The 17434-nt window shown below is 34.6% G+C and overlaps 1 protein-coding gene across 9 annotated transcripts in view; it reads right to left on the bottom strand.

Annotated features, from left to right (window-relative positions):
- The window catches only part of Nf1 (neurofibromin 1), a 245823-nt gene that overhangs the window by 132490 nt on the left and 95899 nt on the right, over positions 1-17434 (bottom strand). For 8 of the 9 annotated variants that reach the window (XM_048794474.1, XM_048794490.1, XM_048794485.1 and 5 more), the window contains 13 exons: positions 16073-16196; positions 13621-13782; positions 12118-12367; positions 11590-11663; positions 11118-11201; positions 9260-9700; positions 8567-8706; positions 8166-8288; positions 7646-7729; positions 6206-6387; positions 5883-6094; positions 2504-2665; positions 2261-2364 (listed from right to left, as the gene is read on the bottom strand). In XM_048794474.1, coding sequence (XP_048650431.1) covers positions 2261-2364; positions 2504-2665; positions 5883-6094; positions 6206-6387; positions 7646-7729; positions 8166-8288; positions 8567-8706; positions 9260-9700; positions 11118-11201; positions 11590-11663; positions 12118-12367; positions 13621-13782; positions 16073-16196 — 2142 coding nt within the window. The remainder of the gene's footprint in view (positions 1-2260; positions 2365-2503; positions 2666-5882; positions 6095-6205; positions 6388-7645; positions 7730-8165; positions 8289-8566; positions 8707-9259; positions 9701-11117; positions 11202-11589; positions 11664-12117; positions 12368-13620; positions 13783-16072; positions 16197-17434) is intronic. The other variant, XM_048794476.1, reaches the window with a different exon arrangement.

The following is a 17434-nucleotide window of genomic DNA, read 5'->3' as shown; positions in this document are numbered from 1 at the left end:
GGGGATGGTAGAGGATAGGAAAGGTAGCAGAATACAACAGTTACTAATAGGGCATTATGTAAAAATGTGGATGTGTAACCGATGTGATTCTGCAATCTGTATTTGGGGTAAAATTGGGAGTTCATAACCAACTTGAATCTAATGTATGAAATATGATATGTCAAGAGCTTTATAATGTTTTGAACAACCAATAAAAAAAATTAACAAAAAAAAAAAAAAGAAAAGAAAAATCAAGCATAAGATTATCAGTTAAAATTCATTCATTAACCTAGGAATTGTGATGCCCACCTATAATGTCAGCTCACAGGCTTAGACTGGAGGATCATAAATTCAAGGCCAGGCTAGGCAACTTAGCAAGACTCTGTCTCAAAATAAAATTTTAGAAAAGGGCTAAGGATTTAGCTCAGAAGTTAGAAAGTTCCTGGGTTCAAACCCCAGTACCAGGATAAAAAACTTTTTCACTCACTCAAAAAATATTTACAAAACGTTAACCATAAGCTAGATACCATGCTGTACTCATGAAACGATAAAAAGGAATAAAAGTTGTAGAAAATGTATAAGAGTCAGTAATCTAGAGGGAAGATAAGCTAATAAAACAAATCATCACAAATCTTACAGTGTGGTGTTCAGCATAGAAAAAGGATTATTTCTTTGTTCATGCATATTGTGAGTGGTACCTAATTACAGGCAGAGAAAGCTTCAAAAAGATGATGTTTAAACTGCACCCTGCTTTACCACTGGCTTCTTTTCCTTCCCATAAGTCATTCCTCATTATAAGAGGAGAATGAGTTAGGAAAAAAGTTTTATCATGCTCGGCTAAGTGCCATTTTCATCTCTTTAGATATGTGTGTCTGCAGAAATATGTTTTGGTCTGCTTTCCACTTGTGTGGTAAAAAAGCTTGCCCCTAGTACTGAAACCTCTAGTTAACCAGCTGGGCATAGCATAAGGTAGATGAAACTACTTCAAGATGAAGTGTTAGCAAGCCACCTATTTGCCCACAGGATCTAAAGTCACATTCTTCAATTATGTTTATCAGACTGATTTCCAGTTTCTGGGTACCTTCCTTTGATCTGCCCTATGCCTTCTTGGTTTTGAATTTGGGCCAACATGAGAGATATCTAAGTACCTCCAACCCCAAAGAATCCCTTGTACCAGACCACTTTAAAAGTAAGTAATGTGTGCATAATTCCTTGGAGCTTAGAATACAGAGCACATATGAAAACATGAAAAAGTAAAGGTAGATTACAGCCAGATTACAAAGCAAATGAGTATGTTCTTTATCTTGCTGTCAAAAGGGAACCATTAGTGGATTCTACTCAAGTGACACAAAAATTTTATGTTTGGAGCTGGGGTTGTGGCTTAATGGTAGAGCACTCGCCTCGCACGCATGAGGCACTGGGTTTGATCCTCAGCACCATATAAAAATAAAGAAATAAAATAAAGATACTGTGTCCATCTACAAATAAAAATATCTTTAAAAATTTCATGGGGCTGGTGTTGTGGCCAAGTGGTAGTGCGCTTGTCTAGTACGCGTGAGGCACTGGGTTCGATCCTTAGTACCACATAAAAACACAAAAATGAAATAAAAATATTGTGTCCACCTACAGCTAAAAAATAAATATTAAAAAATTTTCACGTTTAAAAGACTAATTTCTACTGAAAATGAAAAGACGATGCTTGAACAATATTTAGGAAGCTATTGCAAAAGTTAAAATGTGGGCTGGCGATGTAGCTTAGTGGTAGAATACTTACTTAGTATATGTAAGGCCCTGGGCTCAAATCCCAGCAAAACACACACACACACACACACACACACACACACACACGGCTATGGTAATGACCAAATAAATTATAACATAAATTATGAAATATTATTCATCAATGTATAAATAAAATTTATCTTCAAAAATTGGCTTAGAAATATCTAAAACAGTTTAAAAAATTAAGTTGAAAACCATGCATATTACCATTTAATATAAAGTACTTATATTATAATATATATATTTGCTACAATTACATACATGTAAACATGTGAAAAAAGGACATAATAGAATAAAACTAACAGTCTCTGAAGGTGGTAGTCAAAGACTCCATTAATAATACCTGTAATGTTTCACTTTTTTAAACAAAATGTTTATGTATACTTTCATAATTAAAAACTAATATTAGTTTTAAGCTGATTTTAAGATTGAAAGGGAGAAATTATAAAGTCCTTGCCTCATGCAGTGATTCTGAAAAAAAATCAGAGAGCAGACAAACCTGGTAGGATCCACTTCAAAGCTCACGTGTTGCCAATCAGAGGATGTGATAACAATTCGTAACAAAGGATCCAAGAGTTTTTGTAGGTAGGTAGCACCATATACCTAAAGAAATGCACCACTGGAGATTTATTATGCCAGCTTCATAGAATTTGCTTTAAAAAAGATAACTATATCTGCATATTTTATACTAATTACTATGTGACAAACTTTAATATACACTCAAAAAGTGAATGATACAAACCTTGAAACAGAATGTCATTATCTTACTGGCCAAGCTGTTGCCTCGAAAAAGAGTCTGCATGGAGTCTGCCAATTCTACTTCCTTAGAAAACATGTTCCAGAGTAGTTGGTAGAGTAAATGCCGAGAATCAAAAAGAGTAACCAGAACTCGAGCTAGTTCATCCTAAAAACACAACAAAAATGTGTTAGTGAGAACAATTTTACTTTTTTCTTAAGCAGGAAGCCAAAGATTGACAAAAAGGCCAATCCAAAGTTGATAATAACTTGCTGATTAATATTTCCTCTGGGATTTGTCTGTATACATTTGTTTTTGACAGATAACAGCTACTGTAGGCATATAGTGAAAGATTAACCAGTGAAAGGTAAGAGAGCCCTAGGCTTTACCAAGGGGCAGAAAGACCCCAGGATTCAGCTCAAATTATATCACAAAGTTAAAGATGAAATAGAGAATGACAGCAAAGAGTTTAATTTGATTTGCCGAGGCATTTGCACAGATCCTTTTCTTAGAAAATCACTGAGTAGAATTGACTTTGGAAAGCAAAAGAGATCTCTCCTCATACCATTAGGGGAACTCAATAACACAGAATATGAACTAGGTAGAAAAACAACAAAAATGGAAAACACTACAGATTTTCAAGAAATCATGATGAAAAGGACCCAGGCTGGGCATTCAGAACTTAAAAGGTCAGTCAGATTTATATACAAAGTTAGAGGGGTGGGAGTGAAGGCTGAAATTTCCATCCATTATTAAATGAAAACTCTTAGGATTCCCCAGAGCACAATAGTTTTGGTACACTCAAGAAAAATGATTTCATATTAAATTGTTTAACCACAGGCTGAGAGGAGATCTAGAGAGAACAGAGGTAAACATTAAAAAAAAAAAAAAAATCAACTAGTGACATTATGGATAATGGTCCATAGCCCCTTTAAACCTAACCTGGTCCCAGGATAACAATAATCTGATATTTGAGTAAAGGAAAAAGTTTAATAATCCTAACCACAAATAATCTAGAAGCCGCAGGGTTGGGTGGACCGCACTTGTAATCCCAGCAGCTCAGGAGGTTGAGGCAGGAGGATTCCAAGTTCTAGACCAGCCTCAGACAATTAGCAAGACACTGTCTCAAAATTAAAAATAAAAAGAACTGGGAATGTGGCTCAGTGGCAAAGCACCCCTTGGTTCAGTCTCCAGAACTCGCCCCCAAAATCAATTATAAAAATCCAGTATTCTGCTTTATTCCCTACAGTTACACAATACATATTTGACGAAGTATAAAACTATCTTCCATTATTGAATAAAATTATGAGAATTTAGTAAAAAAATAGGACCTATTTTTTAAATTACAATGAGGATTGTGTTGTTGGCGGTGCTGTTGGGCATAGATCCTGGGTCCTTGTGCATGCTAGGCAAGTGCTCTACAAATCAGCCCAAAATTACTATGTTAAATGTTTTTGGTTTTTGTACTAGGGACTAAAGCCAAAGGTGTTCTACCACTAAGTAACTTCCTCAGGCCTTTTTATATTTTTTATTTTGAGACAGGTTATCACTAAATTGCTGAGGCAGGCAAACTTGTGATCCTCCTGCCTCAGCCCTCCTGAGTTACTGCTCTAACGTGCCAAGCACGTTACATAGTTTTTTCAATTCAAATCCCTCCCCCCCGTCATAAATTATGAAAATTTTAAGCAACTGAACTTAAAAATATATCTATCTATAAAATAGAATTAAAATTTTTAAAATGCAACTGAGTGTGGCAGAGGTGCAATCCTAGCTACTTGGGAGATTGAGACAAGAAGACTGCAAATTCAAGACCCTCTTGAATTTAGCAAGACCCTCTCTCAAAAACTAAAATAAAACAAGGGCTGTGAATGTAGCTCAGTAATATATCCCTTGCCTACCGTGCACAAGGTCCTGTGTTCAATTCCCATACAACAAAGAAATGAACAAAATAAATATTATTTCATATTTTGTTTTCCTTTAGAAAATAGCTCTAACAGATCTGACCTAATATAAAATTTCTTGGCAAAGTCATTTAAGGGCAGAGGATGCAACTCAATGGCAGGGCACTTACCCTTTACACAGAAGGCCCTAGGTTCAATCACCAGTAACAGAACAAAACAAAATAAGAAGTTATTTAATATACTACTCATTAGAAATTATTTACTATCAAAAGACAAAATAAAGCTTCTTAAACTTATTTTTTGTCTTGTGATACTAGGGATCAAACCCAGACCTCCTGTATGCTACACAAGTGCTCTACCACTGAGCTACACACCCAGCCCAATTTTTTTTTTTTTTTTAATGGAAAAATTATGGGGCTGGGATGTAGTTCAGTGGTAGAGTACTTGCCTGGCATGTGTGAAACCCTGGGTTCAATTCCTAGTAATGAAGCAGGGTGGGGACATACGGAATAGTTTTAGTATGAATTATAGGCAGGTGGTTAAAAAGATAATTCAGTGTCCACTTTCAAAACATCTGAAGATTTATCAACTAATTTTAGGCTTCAGGATGATTTCAATAATTTGGGGGTATTGTTCATCAAGAGGTATAAAAAGTCTGTTACGCAAGACAACTAAATTCTAGAGAACTACTATGTAATACTCTGCCTATAGATATCATTATATATTGTACACTTAAAATTTTGTTTAAAGGGTAGGCCTTGTGTTAAGTTTTCTTATAAGAATCAAATCAGAATAATCAGAGGAGAAGCATTTTAGATAGCTACAGCAACAAGAGTTTCCTAAGGGCAGAAACAAATACAACACATCTGAGAAACAGAGGGTAGCCAAAGTAGCTTAACTTTAGTGGAAAAATAGCATAAGATGAGGACAGAGATGAGGCAGGGCCCAGATCAAGTATAGCTTTATAGGCTAGGGTAAAGAATTTGAATTCAACTTTATGAGAAATATGATCCTACAGTCATATGGGGGTAGGAGGCATAGGTTTTACTGGGGTTGAATCCAGGAATGCTCTACCACTGAGCTACATCCTCAGTTCTTTTTATTTTGAAACACAGTCTCACTAAGTTGTCCAGGCTGGCCTTGAATTTTTGATCCTCCTGCCCCAGCCTCATGAGTAGAGTTAAGATAACAGGCATGTGCCAACATGTCTGGCTCCTAGAGCTTTTAAGTAGAAACACATCTACAAGCAGTGACAGATTACCTTATTAGGGAGAATTTACTATTACTATTTACTATTACTGAAGTTATTTTTGATAGAATAGATTTTCCAGTGTGATGTAATGACACACCACTTAAGTACATAACCTTTCTTCCAGCTCTTAAATTTCATCAATTCATCCAATAAACATTCATTGAACAAATACATTTTGAAGCATTTGTTATGTGCCAAGCACTCTTCTTCCCCATTTACTCAATAAACTTACCCACTGAGAACAAGGAACCACGTTGGCCAGAGCCATAGCTATAGGGAGCTCTCCCTGATCCCCCATCATTGTGACCAACTCCACAAGTCTCTCAAACCGATCTGCCAGCACTGTTTCTGCAAGTGTGTCAAATTCTGTTCCTTGCTGAAGGATTTTTGTCAGAACCTCCATAAATGTAGCTCTTGTCTGAAGATCTTTGTGATAACCTAAACCTGAAAAAGACAGACGCAAGTTTACCAACACAACAGAGCCTTGATGAAGTAATTTTTTACTTAAGTGCCAACACTTTTAGTTTTACATATGAAGTCTTCAATTTATCTCACCTATGGAGTGCATGAGACCACTGTCCACATTAGCATTGAGTAAGTTTGACATTGCAAGGACTGTACAGTGCCTTAAGGATGCCAGCCTCCGAGACATACCACGTTTCCTGCCACCTGTTTGTGCATTTTCATCTTCAACCTCACTACAGTCGTTCAAAAGGTTCATAAATAAGGTGAAGTACCTAAGAAATACAAAAACTGACCCTTACATAGAGAAAGTCATGTCAACCAGAAAGCTAATCAGACATTCTGAAATAATAACATAGTGTATCACAAGAATGCCCTAGATAGCTGCTCCTCTCCAGTCTTAGGATAATCAAGATAGTGTGACATCTCATGAAGTTATGTTTGTTATCTTACCTTGACAAACTTCAGTACACATTTCATAAGACAAATATGAAATAGATGCAATGTTTTCTCACTTTTAATATTTGGCATTAAAACTAATGGTCCAGGGCGGGGACAGTGGCTCTGTTATAGAGTGCTTGCCTAGTATGTGTGAGGCACTGGGTTCAATCCTCAGCACCACATATAAATAAATAAAATAAAGTCCACTGATAACTAAAAAAAGAAAAAAAAAATGGTCCAAACAGTTTAGACAGTGTCATTTTAAATGACTAAAGCATGTCAAGAGCTTGGTAATGNGGCTAATGAATACCTTAGTTCAAAAGTACCAGGCTGGGGGGTAAAAAAAAAAAAAAAAAAAAAATCAACCAACCAACCAATCAATTCAAAGTATGAACTATATCAAACTAGGCCTAAGCAAAGAAACCTATGTTAATAGTTATTATATAGTTCATAATGTTTAATCATTCTCTGATATGTCAATAAGGATTTACCATAACAGCACACACCTATAATCCCAGCAGCTCAGGAGGCTGAGACAGGAAGATTGAGAGTTCAAAGGCAGCCTCAAAAAAACTGAAGTGCTAAGCAACTCAGTGAGACCCTGTCTCTAAATAAAATAAAAAATAGAGCTGGGGATGTGGCTAGTGGTTGAGTGCCCCTGAGTTCAATCCCAGGTACCAAAAAAAAAAAAAAGAAAAGAAAAGAAAAAAGAAAAAGAAAGAAATAACAGCATATCTAAGCAATTACTTCTTAGGAAGACTCAACACATTTAATTCCTCAAATAATACTTTTATCCCCCCAATCATAAAATAAATAGAATCTAAAATGTTATATATGTACTTTCACAATAACTGGACTATTCTTTCTAAACTGACAACATTAACTTTCCAAACATAAAATCTTTTACTAACTCATTTAGTTAAAAAAATAAACACATTCATGTCTTTATATATTTCAAGTGCAAAAACTTGATATCTAAAAAACAAATATACATGAAATATATGTGTGATAGCTATACTAGAGTAGTTTTAATACCTAGAGTAAAACCTGTAAACACTTAAAGTCATTTTATCTTTTTTTTTTTTTCTGTACCTTGTAAGACATTTTACATCATCATCTGCTGCTTGATTTGATGTTCCCATAACCCAGTCTGTCAGGTATTCTACCATCTTATTCCTATAAAATGGTGAAGAAAAGGAAAATAGCAACTTTTTAAAAATCACACACACCTTTACACATAAGATTTTTTAACAGTACAAACAGTTAAATAACCCAGGTGACATGACAACTTTATAAAATAGGTATTGCTGTCACATATCAAATCAGATAGGCATAAACATGAGCAACTTGCATATTGGTACTCAGTAATGGCCCTTTGGTATGATAACAGTTTGGAAACAGAATCGAATTCTTAATGCAAGTAGAGAAAAGGGAAGAACTTTCACAGGCACAAAGCTTTGAGAAGTCTGAAAAGCTATCAGGGAAAAACAAACACAAAGTGCTCCTTTTCCATTTCCCCTTTTGCGGAGATAACCAAGTACCTACTTTTTTTTCTGTACTCCATTTAATATAATATTTTCAAGACCCCAGTTTTGCTCTTTTGAGAACTCACCTAAATTTCATCTCTTGACAAAATGAGAGGTCATCTCTCCTTGCCATCATTACTTCAACTAACTGACACAGTTTCGTTTTTATTTGAATTGCGTGGACCATATTCCCAAGCACACGAACATACCTATTTAGACATAGAAATGTTTTAAAAATTATCAGATACAAACAAGAGATATTTTAGATGCCTTAATCTGTAGTAAAGTGGTTAAATGTAACTTTAAATATGACTGTCATTTTATTTTATTTAGGAGAGAACATACACAATTTCTGGTTATGTTATCAGTGCACCCAAATTGGGGTGCAATAAAGAAAAGGGTGGCAAATTATTTTATCAATAACTATCAGTATCAACGCATAAGGAGTTTTTCTTACCTTTTAAAGTAGCAGTAGCAGAATGCTTACCTGACTAGATTTAACATCATTGTTTCAATGCTAGCTTGTCCCAAATGTTCAGAGCTACCTTCAGTATGATTATCTAGTAAATTCTTCATTATAGCTATAGTTTGCTCTACAAATTGAGTATTGGTGTCAGTCAATAAAACCTATAAAAAAAATACATCAGTAATTTCCTATCAATATACTGAAAATAGACCATAGAGAGATGAAACTGATTTAAACATCATATACACACAGAAATAAGACACACAGGTATATGCTCAGATAAATATACAGACATTCAAACCTCCAGGCACACTTATATGCTACAGTTCCTAAGAAGCAAATAGATCCCTAAGCTTAATGACTCTTCTTTTTGTAACCTATTTTTATTCATTTATTTATTGACTTATTTTGGCAGGGCTGGGGATTGAACCCAGGAGTGTTCTACCATTGAGCTACAACCCAGCCCTTTAAAAAAAAAAAATTTTTTTTGAGACAGGATCTCACTAAGTTGCCCACACTGTCCCCCTACTTGGGATTCTCCCAAGTCAGCCTCCCAAATTGCTGGAATTACAGAAGTATACCACTGCACCTAGAATATTTTGCCTATTTTTAAAAACTGTCAGTGAATATTCATGCCAGTACCTTATATAAACAATAGGAAAGAAAAATCCTTCATTCATAGGAGGGTAAAAAATAAAGCAGAGAATACTTTACCTGTCCTTGGGAGTCAAAAAACTTGCTGATGGTATTCTTCAATTTGTTAAATAGCATTGGATAAAGAGCAGGACTCAATTCCAAACCCACTAGATCTTTAACATTGGTCCGTATCTGAAGTCCCACTTTCTCATGATTACACACCATTAAGGATAGCAGCCGATCCATAAATTTGCTGACAGGTGTATCTGTGTTTCCCTCTGAAGACATCACTGAAATCATGGAACCTTTACGTTCACTGACTGGGCCCATGGGTGGGCTATAGGTTGCCAGGCCAGAATTGCTTCTCTGCTGCAGACACACTCCCCCAAGAGCACAAAGGAAGCCAGTCATGTTGATCCATTCCTGTAGTGAGTCTGTATCAGATAAATCTATGGATCCTCCTCCACTCACGTGGGACATTCGTCTCTTAACAATGGTCTTATGAAGGCTTTCAGCAGCCTAAACAAAATTTTTTGTGAAAAGTATGAATTCAACCTAAATTGACTAAAATTTGATAAATTACCCTTTTAATTATTTCTCCCAGTATAAAAGTACATATTTTTACATTTTAAAAAGCATAACTTGAAATTACCATACACATTTCCAAAGAACCACTGATGTATTTTTGTCACAGCTAGACTAACAAATCAATCCAGAATATCAAATTTCTTTTAACAAAACTTTTATGTCGATGAACCTTGAAAACATTATGCTAAGGGAAATAAGCCAGTCACAGAAGCCCTCATAGTCTATGATTCCATTTATAGGAAATGTCCCAAAGAAGAAAATCTACAGAGACAGAAAACAGATTAGTGGTTGCCTAGGGCTAGAAAGGCAGGGACAGAAAGGCAAGAAAGTAGGGGGCAAGAGGCAGATATAGCTAAAGGGGTTTTTTTTGAGATGATGAAAATAATCTAAAATTGACTGCATGATTTTAACACAACTGTGAATACAATAAAAACAGTCATTGAATAGGACACTTTAAATCAGTGAATTGTATACATGAATTATATATCGATTAAATATATATATCAATTAAACACCCAAAAAGGCCTTCACGTTAAAGCTACATACCCTCTCAAAATAATGTTATTAGGTGTATAATTTTACTTGACAAAAACAAAACTTTGTTCTTGTTCTAATTACACATGGTAGAAAAACACTCTTTAACGACAGCAACATGAGTTATATAAATATACATAAATACAAATTACACTTTCAAACACCTAATATTGAAAGCAATATGGATGACATAAATCAAATATACACAATAACAATTATTAATTTCTTGGTTTACAGATAATAAAATAATTGATAATAACTGATAAAAAAAGGTCTAAATTTTTAAATTTCATTTAACCTGTCCATTGGAATCCTTAATCAGAATACCTAACAAAATAGCAAAATGAATTGTTTCAATTTTAATTTATTTTCCTTCGTTATCCCTTTTCTGAAAATTCTGTGAGATAACTTGAAGAAGGGAGAAAGAGCAAAAAAGAGGATAAAGAAATGGTCTCTACCCTAAGTAGTCTTTAGCAGCACATCCAATATTTCTGAAATGATGGAAATATTTTATATCTCTACTGTCCATATAGTAAATAACTGCCACATTGGCCATGCAGTACTTGAAGAGTGTCTACTATATGACTGAGGATATGAATTTAATTGTATTTAATTTTTAATTTAAATTTAAACAGCCATAAATAGTTAGTGGCTATTTATTCCATATTAGACAGTCAGATCTAGATGAACCATAACTAGTCTTAAAACAACTATAAATTAATTATACTAAGAGTAACTCACAAAAGATTACTGAAGTGAAGCACATATGTTTAGCAAATCAATTAATAAACACAAATTGATTTTACAAACCCACCTGACCATCTTCCATTTTTGCTTTTGGGTAGTTAAGGATTAGTTTTGTAGCTTGTTCCCATTTTGCATGTGTATCTTCCCAAGCCTAAAACGAAACCAATTATCACTTGAAAGCAACTTTAAGCCAAAGCTAAAAATCCATCAGTGCCTGCCAGGCTTCAAACTTCAAATTTGAACATATTACAAATATAGTACCCTACTTGTAATATGCACATTTCTCATATTTGCTTCAAAAGCTATTCGTGATCATACCCACAACAGGAGGCTTTAAAATTGAAGGTGAGGGGGCTGGAATTTGGGCTCAGAGGTAGAGACTTGCCTAGCATGTGTGAGGCACTGGGTTCGATCCTCAGAACCACATGAAAATAAATAAATAAAGGTATTGTGTTCATCTGCAACTAAAAAAAATATTTAAAAAAAAAAAATTTGAAGGTGAGAGCCGAGAAGGGATATCTCTATTGCTAAGAGCATACCTCAGTGTTTCCTGCAGTGGGATGCTCAATGCGTCTTAGCAATGCCATCACTCTTTTCTGAAGTGCTGCTCTTCCTAAACAAAGACAACAGCACATCAAGTTATTGCCCTGCTTGCCATTGCAGAACTTGACAAGCCTATCCAAAACAGCAAGAGGAGAAACAGAATGAAAGCTTCAAATTTGATGAAGATGAAAATTGTTTTTCACCCATCTCACATGAAGGTATTTAACTTGAACTCTACAATATCCACAGCGTAAAAAAGCAATTCCTTTACCTATGATTTAGTCAAATACATGGTTATTTACTTAAAACCTCACTGCATACAATGTAGGCAGAGTCATCAAGACTAATAATTTATTTCAAATATTACTGATTTCATCCTGCCTTGTTCAGAAAATTTCAACTAAGATATCTAAATGAGCCCTGTAAACCTGCAAAGTGTAATATTAAATATACACTTACATTCTTAACACAATCAGATGTGATGCAATTCAAAGCAGACTGAGTGAAAACATGCATATATTTACCTGTTGACATCATATTGCTGACAGAAGCAAACTCCATGAATGTATTATAGTTTGGCAAGAAGTTGTGCACTGATACTTCATCCACCCCACAACGGATATCTGCTTCCTCACAGAGGTGGCGGAAACAGGACATGGCAACCAGAACAGCTTCAGTGTCAGGACTCCACAGAAACATGTACAAGGCCACTTCTAGCTTGGTCTGGGCTTGTCGGCATATTGGCGGGGTTCCACTGCACCCTGCTGCACCATCCTGGGAGTCATGAGTAGGATACATATTTGCAACTTAGGAAATTTTATTTATAAAACTCAACAATAAATGCAATAAACTATGAAGCATACAAAACTCACAAAAGCTTTTCTCCTTAATCATGATTTTTTTCAAACATATCTTGTTCTAAATGAGAAATTTTGAACCAACATGATGTGATAATCTGTCAAATTTGGAAACAAATAGGTACTATACCGTTCTAGACTTCAGAAATGTAAATAAAGTCTAGCAGATTCACAAGTAAACCACCATGACATAAATCTTCACAAGAAAAAAACACAATGCGCTTTCCAGTCAAGTATAAATTACAAAGGAAGAAGAAATAACAGGAAATTCTACTTAGTTCCTAGAGACAAGAAATAAATATATTACAGCAGTGATTGAAAAAGGGCTTAAAAAAGAACTAAATATTACAGTAAAAAATACACTACATTCTAAATCATGTAGTTCAAACATGAAATGAAGAAACTTATCTACAAAACAAAAACAAATCTAGCAAGTAATGCATATTCTGCTTAGCTGGGTTTTTTCCGCTCAATAAAAAATTAAAGATAGGGCTGGGGTTGTGGCTCAGCAGTAGAGCACTTGCCTAGCACATGCAAGGCCCTAGGTTCAATCCTCAGCACCACATAAAAATAAATAAATAAAATAAGAGTATTATTATGTCCAACTACAACTAAAAAATAAATTTTAAAAAATTAAAGATAAAAAGAGATTCCTTCTGGAAAAGAAATTCTTCTATTATGATCTGATATTTTCACTTGTACAATGATTCATGTTTAAGAGAAATTGGATATACAAGCAAAATTCTTGGAAAGATTCATCCACAACATTAAATAAAATATTTTGGTTTCAATTCCAGGAAATTTAAATCTTTGTTGATTCAACTTTTAAACTTCTAGGTATGAATGATCTTTCTTATTAGATGGAGGATTATAATAATTATAGTTATCAGTTATAGTAGCAAATAATCAAATAATCTATTTGAACCTCACAACAACTTTGAGAAAATAATTGTTATTATCCCCACTTTAAAGCTGAGAAACCGAGGCATATATATGTTAAATGGCCCAAAGTTCTATAAAGAGTATCGATACAACAAGAATCTAAGCAGTTTTTAATTACCATGCTAAATTACCTGGCTGACATTTAACAAAGTTCCTCCAGGAAAAAAAATTAAAAAAATAAGAGCACAAATGATCAGACAGGAAAATTATCCCCCAAAAGCTACTTACCATAGAAGAGTTTCCTTTTCCCTTCCGCAGAGATGCTCCAGGAGTATAGGTACGGAGTAATTCTTCATGATCCATGGACATTTGAGTGGTATTTCCACTAACAGGAACATCACATCCTACTCCATAAAAGAAGAGAAAGTGACAGGAACTTCTATCTGCCTGCTAAAAAAAAAGAAATAAGCTCTACCACAGCACTGAAAACCAAAAGGAACAAATATTTGTTATGAGCTGTCTTCCTGTTTAACAACATCCTAGAAAAACCTCTCCTCCCCATCCCAATGCCTCACCTGGAGAGACAGTCATCAGAACCCACTAGGACAAATCATGTTGGCTCAATGTCTTTGAAACTACTCTGTTTTAAACTCTCCAAATCATCAAAAAGACTGGATTTTGAGGCTGGGATTGTAGTTCAGTGGCAGAGCACTTGCCTACTATGTGTGAGGCCCTGGGTTCAATCCCCAGCACCACATAATAAACATAATAAAGCACTGTGTCCATCTACAACTAAAAAATTTTTAAAAGTTGAAAAAGAGTGGATTCTATGATTGTAAATTAAGTCTAACATGAACACAAATATCGTGTCAACAAATATAAAAACACTCTAATGAAATCTATAATGTAATCTTGGTCAATTAGAAATGACAAAGTTTTTCTGCCATAAGATTTTATCCTGTGCTATGTCAGGATAACTGGAACTTGACTCATTTGAAATAAGAGTCTATTAACAACTATATCATAGGAGTGATTTCACTGATGACAGTACTATAAACTGATTACTAACGTTTGTACTTTAGATATACCACAAGCAAGGGCATAAAACTTTGAAGTCTAATCTCTTTTCTTATTTGGGGGATAATCTCAAACTCCACTATGTTAACACACAAAGATAAAATAAATGTGAATAAACTTGCCTCACCATTAGCACTTTTTATTTATTTTTTAAAATATTTTTATTTGTTATTGATGGACCTTTATTTATCTATTTTTTTATATGTGGTACTGAGAATCGAATCCAGTGCCTCACACATGCTAGGCAAGTGCTCTATCACTGAGCCACAACCCCAGCCCAGCACTTTTTTAAAATTTATTTATTTATTTATTTATTTATTTATTTATTTCGGTTTTGCAGGGGTACTAGGAATTGAACCCAGGGGCGCTTAACCACCAAACCACATCCCCAGCCCTATTTATATTTTATTTACAGACAAATTCTCACTGAGTTGCAAAGGCCTCACTAAATTGTTGAGGCTGGTTTTGAACCTGCAATACTCTTGCCTCAGCCTCCTCAACTGCTGGGATTTCTGGCATGCACCACGGTGCCCAGCTCCATTAGCATATTTTTAAACAAAAAATTTAACAAGATTCATGGTACTAAAAAAGCATATAAGTTCAATACACTCATGATTTCTCATACCTTCTAGAACTGGATTAAAAGAAAAAAACATTAAGTTTTACTCTTAAAACTATACCAGAATTGAAGAATTGATGAATTATAAAAACTATGTTAATGGACTGAGGTTGTGGCTCAGCGGTAGAGTGCTCGCCTAGCACGTGCGGGGGCCTTATTTATATGTGGTGCTGGGTTCGATCCTCAGCACCACATATAAATAAATAAATAAAGGTATTGTGTCCAACTACAGTTAAAAAATAAATATTTAAAATAAAAATAAAATAAAAACTATGTTAAAAGAAATATTCCTGTTCCCTACAACCTCACCATGTTTCAGTAGTTCACAATCAAAAAATTTTACTCCAATATAAGGAAAAAGAATTCTACTAATCTTTTCAAAAAATGAAATTTTTATGGAAAGAATATAAATAAACCTAGACTAAGGACCTCTTCCCATTACCTCCCCCTGCCCACTCTGGTATTGGGGATTGAACTCAGGGCTTTATACATGCTAAGCAAGCACCTTGCCACTGAGCTACATTCCCAGCCCTTTATTTTTTCTTTTATTTTGAAACAGGATCTTGCTAAACTATCCATGCTGGCCCTAAATTTGTGATCCTCCTGCCTCGACCTCTCAAGTAGCTGGTATTATAGACCTACACACCATACCTGATTCCCCTTCAGATTCTTGACAGACAACATTCCCTGGATTAATCTAGTCATGAGAACCAATTCTTATATATGGACTTGAGAATAAAGAAAGAATACACTTTTCAGCCTACTTAGGTCATATCAACCTCCACTCTACCTAGGCCTGCCCAAGGCCTACTTCAGCCAACTCGAATTCATCAACATTACAGTTTTAAGATCAAAACCTCAGAATAATTTTTTTGAATGTTCATTTGTTGGTTATTGTCTTCTGCACATATATTTCTCTTAAGGACCCAATAGAAGGGAGGAGGGAGCTCAAGCAGAACCTAATTTGGTTAAAAAACAGTCCCTTACTTAGTCCCATTACTATTTCAAATATTCTTCCAATTTTAAAGAGGTAATTTTCCTTACCTTATTTTTAAGAAGAAACTTATTCCTGCAGATCAAAATTTCCCGTAACCACTTGAGAATTTCTGTGCTACTAAGCATTTGATGGCTAGTTAATTTCTTGCAGATGTAAAAAAGCATTTGTGAACTGTAGTAACATAAAGTTAATTGTTACCATTATCATGTATAAATAACCTAGTACAAATATAACCAGTATAAAAGAATGGCATTCTCTCATAATGAATATAAATTTAGAGAAGCTTAGTTTCTCTTGTAGGTTTGTTTAACAGAAACAGTTATCCAACTGTTAGTAGCACTACAATCAAAGGAATATATTTAAAAAGCAAGTACTTATAAGACCCCTGCTCCCCAGACTCTCAGTGTTTCATCTATGTATCCCACCCTTGAAGTGGGCATAAGAAGAAATCATATGCATAGCAGATACTGTATATAAATCCAGTGCCATACAGCAGCAGTCTGCAAACCACCATTTGCTTTTTTAAATAAAGTTTTAGTGGAATGCAGCCATGACCCATTCATTCACATGTTGTCTTTGGCTGCTTTCTTGCTCCAAAAGCAGAAGTGAATAATTACAACAGACTGGATAACTAAGCCTAGCAGAGTTACTATCCTGTCCTTTTAGAGCACAGATTTGCTGATCTCTGTTCTAAAGCTATATTGTCCAACATAGTAGCCACCAGTGAGTCATATGTGTCTTCCGAGCACTTTAAATATGGCTTCCTAAATTGAGATGTGTTGCGTGACACCAAACTGTGAAGGCTTTGTGAAAATAAGAATACAAAATATCTCATTAACAATTCATTCATTTTATGTTGAAATTTTAATATTCTAGGTATGTATATAAACTAGGTTAAATAAAATATATTATTAAAATTAACTTTACATATTTCTTTTTACTTTATTATACCTGTGGTTTACACTGTATTCTTATTGGACAGATCTACTGCCAAGTGACTCAGCACACCCAATTCTATTAAAAGATAATGGCGGGGCTGGGGTTGTGGCTCAGTGGTAGAGCGTTTGCCTAGCCCATGTGAGGCACTGGGTTTGATCCTCAACACCACATAAAAAATAAAGAAAATAAAGATATTGTGTCCATCTACAACTAAAAAAAGTTTAAAAAAATGGCAAAACTTGAGGTTTACATATTTAAACATTCCTCCATGTAGTGCCTTTGTGTTCATTAAAAGATAATTTACTTAATTAACCTAAGAAATAGACAATGAAATTAAATTGTCTGTATTTTTGCCTTTTAAGCAAATGTCCATTATTAATTCATTCATCAAAAGTATGAGTATTATAGAAGATTTATGAAATATAATTTTAAAAACTAAAAAAAAGTTATAAAATATTAACCCTGTATGT

The sequence above is a fragment of the Marmota marmota genome, unplaced genomic scaffold, assembly GCF_001458135.2.
Source record: "Marmota marmota marmota unplaced genomic scaffold, marMar, whole genome shotgun sequence".
NCBI classification, from domain to species: domain Eukaryota; kingdom Metazoa; phylum Chordata; class Mammalia; order Rodentia; family Sciuridae; genus Marmota; species Marmota marmota.
Note: the sequence above shows the minus strand (reverse complement) of the source record. Positions and strands in the feature narration are given on the sequence as shown.